General features: G+C 48.5%; 1 protein-coding gene across 3 annotated transcripts in view; it reads left to right on the top strand.

Moving 5' to 3' along the window:
• Window positions 1-3,679: 3,679 nt before the first annotated feature.
• The window catches only part of LOC140385694 (uncharacterized), a 135,275-nt gene continuing 127,357 nt past the window's right edge, over window positions 3,680-11,597 (top strand). Inside the window, exon 1 of one of the 3 annotated variants that reach the window (XM_072468112.1) lies at window positions 3,680-4,220. In XM_072468112.1, the coding sequence (XP_072324213.1) occupies window positions 4,115-4,220 (106 nt within the window). In that variant the 5' untranslated portion in view covers window positions 3,680-4,114. Of the gene's footprint in view, window positions 4,221-4,517; window positions 4,630-11,597 lie in introns of those variants that run through there. The other 2 variants (XM_072468114.1, XM_072468115.1) reach the window with 2 other exon arrangements.

Here is an 11,597-nt window from a genome sequence, read left to right as displayed (position 1 = left end):
AATGAGCCCGGCCAGGTGGTAGATGTTTCAGTAGGGGAGCATTTCGGTAACAGTGACCACAATTCAGTAAGTTTTAAAGTACTGGTGGACAAGGATAAGAGTGGTCCGAGGATAAATGTGCTAAATTGGGGGAAGGCTAATTATAACAATATTAGGTGGGAACTGAAGAACATAGATTGGGGGCGGATGTTTGAGGGCAAATCAACATCTGACATGTGGGAGGCTTTCAAGTGGCAGTTGAAAGGAATACAGGACTGGCATGTTCCTGTGAGGAAGAAAGATAAATACGGCAATTTTCGGGAACCTTGGATGACGAGTGATATTGTAGGCCTCGTCAAAAAGAAAAAGGAGGCATTTGTCAGGGCTAAAAGGCTGGGGGGGGGGGGGGAGGTATGGAAAACGAAAAATGACAGTATTAGACAGTCGAACGCATGCAGCCCAGGGGGTGAGTAGCTGGTGGTCTCAATGACCAGGGCACCTGGCCATGGCGACCGGTGCCGGCATATGGTGCAGGGTGGGAAGGAGGCTGCAGCCATTCACCATGCCTGGGCGCAGGTGGCATAGGCGGTCAGCCGTGGGCAACACCGTCTGGACTGGACGGCGGTGCCGGAAAAAACTGCACAACCTCTTCATGTATGTGAGTGTGGGAGCATGTGGGAGAGTGTGGGAATATATGTGAGTGGGAATGTGTGTGTGTGTGGGAGCGTGCGAGAGAGAGAGATTATATGTGAGTGTGGGAATGTGTGAGTGTGGGAGCGTGTGAGAGAGTGGGAGAGTGTGGGAATATATGTGAGTGGGAATGTGTGTGTTTGTGGGAGCGTGTGAGAGTGTGGGAGAGTGTGGGAATGTATGTGAGTGGGAATGTGTGTGTGTGTGGGAGCGTGCGAGAGAGAGAGATTATATGTGAGTGTGGGAATGTGTGAGTGTGGGAGCGTGTGAGAGAGTGGGAGAGTGTGGGAATATATGTGAGTGGGAATGTGTGTGTTTGTGGGAGCGTGTGAGAGTGTGGGAGAGTGTGGGAATGTATGTGAGTGGGAATGTGTGTGTGTGTGTGAGAACGGGTGCTAGCATGAGAATATGTGGAACTATGGGAATCTGTATAAGTGAGAGTGTGTGTGGTTGTGGAAAACTAGTTTCGGAGCAGCACGGTAGCACGAGTGGCTAGCACTGTGGCTTCACAGCGCCAGTGTCCCAGGTTCGATTCCCCGCTGGGACACTCTGTGCGGAGTCTGTACGTTCTCCCCGTGTCTTCGTGGGTTTCCTCTGGGTGCTCCGGTTTCCTCCCACAGTCCAAAGACGTGCAGGTGAGGTGGATTGGCCATGCCCTTCATGTCCAAAATTGCCCTTAGTGTTGGGTGGGGTTACTGGGTTATGGGGATAGTGTGGAGGTTTGGGCTTGGGTAGGGTGCTCTTTCCAAGAGTCGGTGCAGACTCGATGGGCCGAATGGCCTCCTTCTGCACTGTAAATTCTATGATTCCGGCGCCTATTCAGGTACACAGAGGGCGAATTCAATGCCCAAATCACCTAACAATGTGTCTTTCGGGATTTGTGGGAGGAAACCGGAACACACGGAGGAAGCCCACGCAGACTCGAAGAGAACGTGCAGACTCCACACAGACAGTGACCCAAGCCAGGAATCGAACGTGGGATCTTAGAACTGGAAAGCAACAGTGGCACCCACCGTGCTGCCCTTGTGTGGGAGAGTGTATTTTAATGTGGAAGTATGTGAGTTTGGGAATATGTGTGAATAGGAGTGTGTGAGAGTATGGGAATGTGTACGTGCGTGGGAATGTGAGTGAGTGTGGGTATGTGAGTGAGTGTGGGAATGTGTGAGTGTGTGGAATTGTGTGTGAGTGTGGGAATGTGAAAATGGGTGTGAGCGTGGGAATGTTTTGTGAGTGTATGCAAATGTGTGAGTGTGTGGAATGTGTGAGTGAGGGAATGTGTGTGAGTGTGGGAATGTGTGAGTGAGTCTGGGAATGTGCATGGGTGGGAATGTGTGTGTGTGGGAATGTGTGTAAGTGTGGGAATGTGTGTGAGTGTAGGAATGTGTAAGTGTGGGAATGTGTGAGTGTGGTAATGTATGCGAGAGAGAACATGTTCTAGCATCGGAATGTGTGTAAGAATATGTGGGAATGTGTATGAATGAGAATGTGTGTGGGTGTGAAAATGTGTGTGGGGAAATGTTTATGTAAATGTGAGTGTGGGAATATAGGTCAGTTGGGGAATGAGTGTGAGTGAATGTTAGAATTTACGAGTGTAGGAATGAGTGTGAGAATGTGTGAGTGAAATGTGTGTGTTGAAATGTGTGAGTTTGGGGATGTGTGACTAGGGATGTGACACAGTATTTGGGAGTGAGGATGTGTCTCAGTATTTGGGAGTGAGGATGTGTCTCGGGGTTTGGGAGTGAGAATGTGTCTCAGTATTTGGGAATGAGGATGTGTCTCAGTATTTGGGAGTGAGGATGTATCTCGGGGTTTGGGAGTGATGATGTGTCTCAGTATTTGGGAGTGGGGATGTGTCTCAGTATTTGGGAGTGGGGATGTATCTCGGGGTTTGGGAGTGATGATGTGTCTCAGTATTTGGGAGTGATGATGTGTCTCAGTATTTGGGAGTGAGGATGTGTCTCGGGGTTTGGGAGTGAGGGTGTGTCTCGGGGTTTGGGAGTGAGGATGTGTCTCTGCATTTGGGAGTGAGGATGTGTCTCAGTATTTGGGAGTGAGGATGTGTCTCAGGGCTTGGGAGTGAGGAGGTGTCTCGGGGTTTGCGAGTGAGGTTGTGTCTCAGTATTTGGGAGTGAGGATCTGTCTCAGTATTTGGGAATGAGGATGTGTCTCGGGGTTTGGGAGTGAGGACGTGTCTCGGGGTTTGGGAGTGACGATGTGTCTCAGTATTTGGGAGAGAGGATCTGTCTCAGTATTTGGTCGTGAGGATGTGTCCCGGGGTTTGGGGGTGAGGATGTGTCTCAGTATTTGGGAGTGAGGATGTGTCTCAGTATTTGGGAGTGAAGATGTGTCTCAGTATTTGGGAGTGAGAATGTGTCTCAGTATTTGGGAGTGATGATGTGTCTCAGTATTTGGGAGTGAGAATGTGTCTTAGTATTTGGGAATGAGGATGTGTCTCAGTATTTGGGAGTGAGGATGTATCTCGGGGTTTGGGGGTGAGGATGTGTCTCAGTATTTGGGAGTGAAGATGTGTCTCAGTATTTGGGAGTGAGAATGTGTCTCAGTATTTGGGAATAAGGATGTGTCTCAGTATTTGGGAGTGAAGATGTGTCTCAGTATTTGGGAGTGAGAATGTGTCTCAGTATTTGGGAATAAGGATGTGTCTCAGTATTTGGGAGTGAGAATGTGTCTCAGTATTTGGGAATAAGGATGTGTCTCAGTATTTGGGAGTGAGAATGTGTCTCAGTATTTGGGAATAAGGATGTGTCTCAGTATTTGGGAATGAGAATGTGTCTCAGTATTTGGGAATAAGGATGTGTCTCAGTATTTGGGAGTGAGAATGTGTCTCAGTATTTGGGAATAAGGATGTGTCTCAGTATTTGGGAATGAGGATGTGTCTCAGTATTTGGGAATGAGGGGACATGTTTTTGTGCGGTTTGGATGTCCATAGCGACAACCCCTGGCCCCCGCCCTGCACATGAATGGTTTGCGCACCGCGCTCTGTCTGTTTAAATCAGATCACAGACTGAAGAATCCAGGTTACAGAGTGTAAACCGATTATTGTAAGACTGTTTTGTTGAGGCCACCCCCTGGGCGATCCGCAGCCTGTGGTGGTGTGAGAGCTGTGTGTTTGTATGTTTGATGTGTGTGTTTGTATGTTTGATGTGTGTATTTGTATGTTTGTGAATGTTTGATGTGGAGTTCAGAAACAGCCAGGGCGCGTCATCGCTACGTCTGCAGCAGAAAGACTTTGAGAGTGAGAGAGATCCACACATTAATCAGATTCTCCAACAGTGTGTGTGTGTGTGTGGAGCCCATCCTTCCCCCTCCCCAAAAAATCCAAACCCATTGCAAAAAATGAAGAACAGCAGCAGCATTTAAAAAAAACCCCACCACAACAGGCTGAAGCTGGAAGTTTGTGAGAGGAGAGAATCGAGATATTCCAGCCATGGGAAAGAGCATTGAGTGTGAGTTCCATTGTAGCCTGGGCTGGAAGCTGCTCCTGCTAGCCTGGGCTCTCTGCTCACACCAATTCATGGCAGCGGCTGTTCCCGGTGAGTAACTGCTAACTTGTGGCAATCATTTACCAGGAGCCAGCCCCGCCAGGTTGTGGTGTGGGGGGCAATGCACCCTCCACTCGACACCCACCGGCGACTGGGCGAGAGCTTTTTGTCTTTCCATCGAATCTAATTTTCCTGTATCCAATCTAATAAATGTGATTAAACTGCTTGATCCCAACGGTATTTAAATGCCTCGACAGTCCACCTTGCTATAAATAGGAGGAAGCTGGAAAGGAACTTGAATGGGATTGCATTATAATGTAGAGGAATGATTTACGGAGGAAGGGGAAGGCGGGGGATTCACAGACAACGTTTGTATCGCAGGGACGGCGAGAGGCTCCATCTCAGATAAATGATGGGGATTTGAAATAATCAGACAGTGAAAGACCCACCACAGTCTCCTGTGAGCTCTAGATGATATGCTCTATATTATATCTAGATTGGGTGATATGGATTGTTTACATACCGGCTAATTTCGAAAATATATAGATGGGCAATATTGATCATGGGCTGGGCGATATAGATTGTTGATTTTGTAATGCAGATTGTATATAGATAGGGTATTATAGATTGTATATAGATAGGATATTACAGATGTTGTTCAGCTTTGACAATATAGTATTTGACAATATAGTATATATTTGATCCATATACATCTATATATGGACATATCCATACATCCATTGTATGTATTGAATAATATAGGTTGTAAACAGATTATGTAATATGAGTTGTATGTAGACTGAGTTATATAGATAGTGTATGATCGAGTAATAAAGATTTTATTGGGTGGCAATGTAGAATGTTTAGCTTGAATGATATTTGTATACTGATTACATAATGTAAGTTTCTATATTTTGGGCAATGTAGATTCTGGATAACATTTGGATTGATTAATATAGTTTGCACATAGGTTGAGTAATCTAATTTGCATAGTTTGGGCACTGGTGTTGGTGTACAGTTTAGATACTATAGATTTTATATAGCTTTGAGAAATGTAGATTTCATATAGGATAGGTAATATCGGTAATATATATAGTTTGGATAATATCAATTGTCCATATGTTTTGTCACGTGTACTGTATTTAGATTTGGTAATATAGATTGTGTGTAGGTTGGATTACATATTGTAAATGGTTTGGATAATATAATGTAAATATGCTATCTTAGATATTATATACACAGTGGTATCAATTGTTCATGTGTTCAGTAATATATACTATATATATATTATATATTTATTTGTCAAAGTCGCTTGTATACAGATATGGTAATATAGATTAATGATTGATTTGGTATATATAAATGCAGATTAGCAAGAAATCGTATATCTCACATTGTTGATTGCATACTGGTTGAAAAATAATGATTACATATAGATTCCTATATACAGGACATAGCTGTAATATTGCATATTTGTGATTGTTAACATAAAATCTGATTTCAGCACCCTGTGATGTCCTCCATAATCTAAAACACTTCTAATGGAGAAGATAAACAGCAGCATGTGTTCCCTTTCTTACTCCTGTGCTGGAATTTATCAGTTAAGATGTCTGCTCTGGGCTGGCTAGTAATTTCTTTCTTTATTGCAGTCAAAATCTCCTTGCTTCTTTTCACTGAATCAGAACCATCTCATCCTTAAAAGGGAAACAAAAGAGTCCAATACAGGGCGGAGGGTGTCTGCAGTCCTTCGCTGATTCACATTTCATGCAACATGCATCTTGATACATGGCCGTACATCTTCTGCACGACACATGAATGTAGATTGTATAGCTTCAAGCAGGAATAGAATTCAATGTATCTCTACAAAGCATGATTATAAAACCATTGCAAACATTGCATAATGCATAGACACATGTACATTTACCAAATGTATGAATTTATATAGACTGCAAACACTGTACATACACAGGATATAGACCAAAATTGTGAATCTATAATTTAAGTAGAGTTGGACACATTATAAAGAGATGTAGCATTCTGGGTGGGGCTTTATACAGATCCCAGTATAGTGGAAAGGCGCTATATAGCTCTGGTGTACATTATGGGCTTTGTATGCAGATGTGGATGGTTATAGACAGATCCCACGGAGAGTGGGATTATATATAGATGATGTGCAAAATGGTGGTACAGATGTAGTGTACACGGTGGGCTTGTATACAGATATAGTGTGTTTTCTGGGGTTATATACAGATGTAGCATATAACGTAGGGACATATACAGATATAGTACAATGTAGAGACATATTCAGACACAGGATACAAGGTAGAGACATGAATAGATATAGCGTACAATGTAGAAACATATACAGATATAGCGTACAATGTAGAGACATATACAGATATAGTGTACAATCTAGACATATACAAAAATAGTGTACAATATAGAGACATATACAGATATTGGGTGGAATCTGACCAAAATTTGGCAAAGTGTCAGTTCTGGTGCGAAAACTGGTGTTAATTCTGCTGGCGCCATTGGTGGGAAAACTCATGGAATACTGAGCCTCTTTAACAATTTTTTTTTACCACAATAATCATGCCGTGTTTGTGGCGGCTTCCTGCAGATTCGCTCGCCCCAGGGCAACTTAATTTTTGCAATCAGTGAGGAGCTTCATAGAAATACCTCCCCATCACTTGTTTCAGATTCATTCGACGGGATGGCTGCCAGCAAGCTAGCACCACGTTTCTAAGAGACTCATGGATGGAGTGCAGCAGAGGCGGGATGTCCTCTACCCATGATTGCATAGACGTTCATCTAGCAAGGTGACCACGCTCGCCTGGGAGGCGGGAACTCCAATACCTCACCACCTTTGAAGAAAGAGCCCTTGAGCTGACTGGGGAGGAGCAAGACTGCACCTGTGCAGAGGGTGAAGTGGGAGCAGCAGACAAAAGCGAGAACCCTCAGGACACAATCATTTTTCAAGCCTCACGCGAGTAAACTTTGGCCCGTGATGCACTATGGCATCTTCCTTCCCTTCCACGGCAATCAGTCGACCAGCCTGGACCATCTTCATGCTCCTTGGAGACTATGGACATGGGCAGCTTTGAGGGAGATAATTCGGAGACCAGCATTGAGAAAGCGTCACCTCTGTCACCCATACCCTCCACCAGCACAGATACTCACACCTCTGTGGGATTAACTAATAGGCAGGCTTCTGGGTCACTCAATGGTGAACACCTCACAATTCAAGATCTACAGCAGGTGGAATAAGGAACGTTCCAGGGAACCAGTCCTTGGAAGGATACTGCATTGGCCCGTCATGAACTTGGGCACCATTATGAGAAGGTACCACTGGCATAGAATCCCTACAATGCAGAAGGAGGCCATTTGGCCCATTGAGTCTGCACCAACCCTTGAAAAGAGCACCCTACCTAGGCCCCGTAATCCCACCTAACCTTTGGGCACTTAGGGGCAATTTATCACCTGCACATCTTTGGACTGTGGGTGGAAACTGGAGCACCCGGAGGAAACCCACGCAGACACGGGGAGAAAGTGCAAACTCCACACAGACAGTCACCCGAGGCTGGAATTGAACCTGGTGCCTGGCGCAGTGAGGCAGCAATGCTAACCGATGTGCCACCGTGCTGCCCTGCAGCACCATAGTACTGATGAGGTGCCACAACTCATGGCAGGAGAGCTCTTCACTCCCTAGTCCTTGTCATTCCCAAACTGAGAAGCCACCAAGGCCAACCTAGCTTTTCAGCTCATGGCCCGAGGTCCTTCCTGCTCCTCCTCCATGAGGTGTGCCCTCCTCGACCTCATCTGAGGAGATGTGGCGCCTCCCCATCTCCTCCAGGTCCAGCCAGCCTTCCCTCTGCATCGCCAAGTTGGGCACAGCAGACCACAAATTTGTGGGACACACTCTATGGGCTGTATTGGAAGGCACACCTGACCAGTCCAGGCACTGGAACCGCATCTTGAGCAGTCCTGTTGCCTGCTCGATCAGCACATGTGTTGATGCACAAGCTTTGTTGTAATGAGTCTACACTGGTGTTTGTGGCCTTTGCACTGGCCACCTCCTGAGTGGGTACCCTCTGTCCCTGAGGAGCCATCCCTCCACGCTGTTCTCCTTCAAAAACATCAAGGATCTGCAAGAGCTCCAAGGAGTAACTATCATGGTGCTCCCTAGGAAATGGGCACACACCTGCATTTTGTGCATTGTGTGGTCACAGACGATCTGGACATTGAGGGAGTGGAATCTCTTGCGCTTCATGAATGGCACTGTAAGATGCCATGGAGATCACAGGGCCATGTGGATGCAGTCGATCACACCCTGCACCTGGGGCATGCCTGTTAAGAGGGTGAAGCCCCGACGTGCTGGCTCGCCTGGTCCCTGTCCACGTTTATGTACATGCGAGCCCTCGCATAAAGGACACCTATTACCTCCCTAATGTATATGTGTAAGGCTGACTGGGAGATGCCACACAGATCATCGGTGCTGCCCTGAAATTGCCCTCCCATTCTATGTGGTGCCAGCTCTTGCAGGACCTGGCAAAGATGTTCCACCATCCCCCGGAAGAGACGCAGTCTTCTCCGGCACTGAAGCTCAGACATCTGCAGGTAGGATGTCCAACATTGGAAGACCCTTTGCCGGTAGTGTCTCCGACAAAGCTCCACCCTCTGTAGTGCTGCACCCGGAATTGCTAAGGGCCCAGCCTCCTCTCCGCTGCAGATTGTGGGTCCTAGCCACATACAGCACATAGCCCCTGGCACATAGGAATGTCTCTCATCAATGTCTCATCTCATCAATGTCTCTGCTGCTGCTCGATCGCTATGAGTAGAATAATCAACTCAACTGGCTCCATCATTCTCCAGAATCATGCACTGAATGGAAAAGAATATCAAAGTGAACAATGAGGGTTTCTGACAGACCCCTGTCCCTCAGCCTCCACCCCTCTGGGACATCCACCCTTGTGCTTCCCCCTTAGTGAGTGCCCCGCTAAGCCTTACTCCCTCCCCTCTCTCACTATAGCCACTTCCCCACAGTTATCCCCCTCAACTTCACCTGGATGAGGCACTTGGACCCTCGAGAGTCTTAGTGGCACCTTACCCCTGACCATTCCCCCATGCCACCTCAACCCTGGCGTTAAGTGAAAGAGCAGTTGAGTGAATGCATGGGACCAGCATCTGCATCCTCACAGGGGACTGCAAAAATACCCTCCCCCTCATGGAACCCCACCGAAGAACCTCACAGTCACCTCCAGTGCTGACCCTCTGTCTTCACCTCCTCCCACCCACTTTCCAGCTCCCACTATGGAAGGGCACTCCCTCAACAGCAACTTGAACACAAGCCCAGCAAAGAGGACTCAGAAAGTGCTGCCTGCATGGCAGCCTTCAAACCCCTTTAAAGCAAGGGTCGCCCTGAAATGAAGAGCCTGCAAGCCACCCCTGCCCCGAGTTTGCAACACTGAAAACCACCCCTGGTCACGAGTTGAACCTCTCAGCGCCCCCTGCTTCCTCTCCAGTGCCCCCGAGCATTTAACACCAAGAAGGCTGTTTGAGCACACACCTCCGATATCCTCCTCAGAGGTGAGGTCGCCATGTTCACGTTCTGTAAAGCAGTTGTAAATGGCGCCGGCATGATGTCACGATGAATATTCAGTGAGTGAGGGAAATCCCGGAGTGAGTATTTGCAAATGATATGCTAACGTAATAAAATAAGATTCCCGGACTCCCCGCGGCGTGTTTCGCGAAACTCCACCAGTGCGGGTGGTTGAAAATCGGAATTCGTGATTTAATTGGAGCGATTCGCGTTCCCCAATTCTCTCTGGATTTTGAGCCCATGTCACCAATCCCGCACACGGCTAATGCGGGCTCAAAATGGCCCCGTAATGTTCAGTGTGGGCAGGTTACAATGGTAAGGGGTTATATATAGAGGTAGTGGGATGGCACGGTGGTGCAGTGGTTAGCACTGCTGCCTCACGGCGCCGAGGTCCCAGGTTCGATCCCGGCTCTGGGTCACTGTCCATGTGGAGTTTACACATTCTCCCCGCGTTTGCGTGGGTTTCGCAACAGTGTCCGATGGGATTATATGCAGATAGGTGTAAAGCTATCTACAGACTATAGCCATGATTTAACGGAAATGAAACAGAGACCCTTGTCGGGCATTTTTAGCCGGGTGTTTCCCAGCGCTGGTAGTCGCTATTAGATGGGACCCTGCTTCATTTTGGGCCTCGGTGAGGAACGCCCTGTTGAGGCTGCACTTAGTCCCATTTTCTGCACTGACGAGCACGGCTTGCCAGTGCATTGGTGCCCCGATCTCTGAACCCCCCCTCCACGGCCTCTTTACCTCCCCAACTTGTCAATGAGGGATCCTTGAGCAACCCCTCCTCACCGCATAAGGGCAGCGCACCTGCAGACCCATTCCCTGGTGTGGGCAAGATGCCACAAAGACACATTGGCACTGCCGGTCTGGCACTGCCCTTGTCACCTAGGCACCCTGGAAATGCCACCTGGTGACACTCCCAGGGTACCTGGGTCAAACTGCCAGTGTGGCAGATTGGCAGTGCCACAGTGCCTGGGTTGCATCGGGAGTGCCAGTGTACCACCCTGCACAGAACCCAGGGCAGCACAGTAGCCTTGTGGATAGCACAATTGCTTCACAGCGTTTTGGGCAATTCCTGTGCAAACATATTCAAGTGAGCCTGACAGCACACTTGAATATGCAATGGGAGGGGCAGCACGGTGGTGTAGTGGTTAGCACTGCTGCCTCACAGCGCCGAGGTCCCAGGTTCGATCCCGGCTCTGAGTCACTGTCCATGTGGAGTTTGCACATTCTCCCCGTGTTTGCGTGGGTTTCGTCCCCACAACCCAAAGATGTGCAGGCTAGGTGGATTGGCCACAGTACATTGCCCCGCTGGATCCACCTGGAGGTCAAGACGACATGGCCCGCATGGAGCTTGCGCCGGGCCATGCGGGGGACCAGTACACACCAGACCAGCTTGCGGCACTGCTGTCTCCCACACCGTTCACCATCACAGAGACACTCACCTCGGTTGGGCAGATAAGTGATGAGGCTCCCGGGTCACGGTCTGGTGCGCACCCCACAGCCGAGCCGGTACAGCAGGTGGAGTTTGGAGCAGCCGAGGGGCTGGACGGTCGGAGGGCAGCCCAGGCCCAGCAACCAGCTGCCACACAGACGGTTCCCGGGTTCCTGGATGTACTTGACCCACCCGGACAACCGATGCATGTGGACACCCAGGGACTGAATGACGGGATGAGGGCCATCTTCCAGGACCTGCACACGCAGCTGGAGGAGTCTATCCGCGTCCAGGAGCAGGGAGTGGTGCCGCTCATCGCAGCCACCCAGGCCGACACCGCACGGGTGGCGCCCGCAGTGGAGGCAATGGGTGAAAGGGTTTTGGCCAT

This window comes from Scyliorhinus torazame, chromosome 11, assembly GCF_047496885.1.
Source record: "Scyliorhinus torazame isolate Kashiwa2021f chromosome 11, sScyTor2.1, whole genome shotgun sequence".
Classification (NCBI taxonomy): Eukaryota; Metazoa; Chordata; class Chondrichthyes; order Carcharhiniformes; family Scyliorhinidae; genus Scyliorhinus; species Scyliorhinus torazame.
Note: the sequence above shows the minus strand (reverse complement) of the source record. Positions and strands in the feature narration are given on the sequence as shown.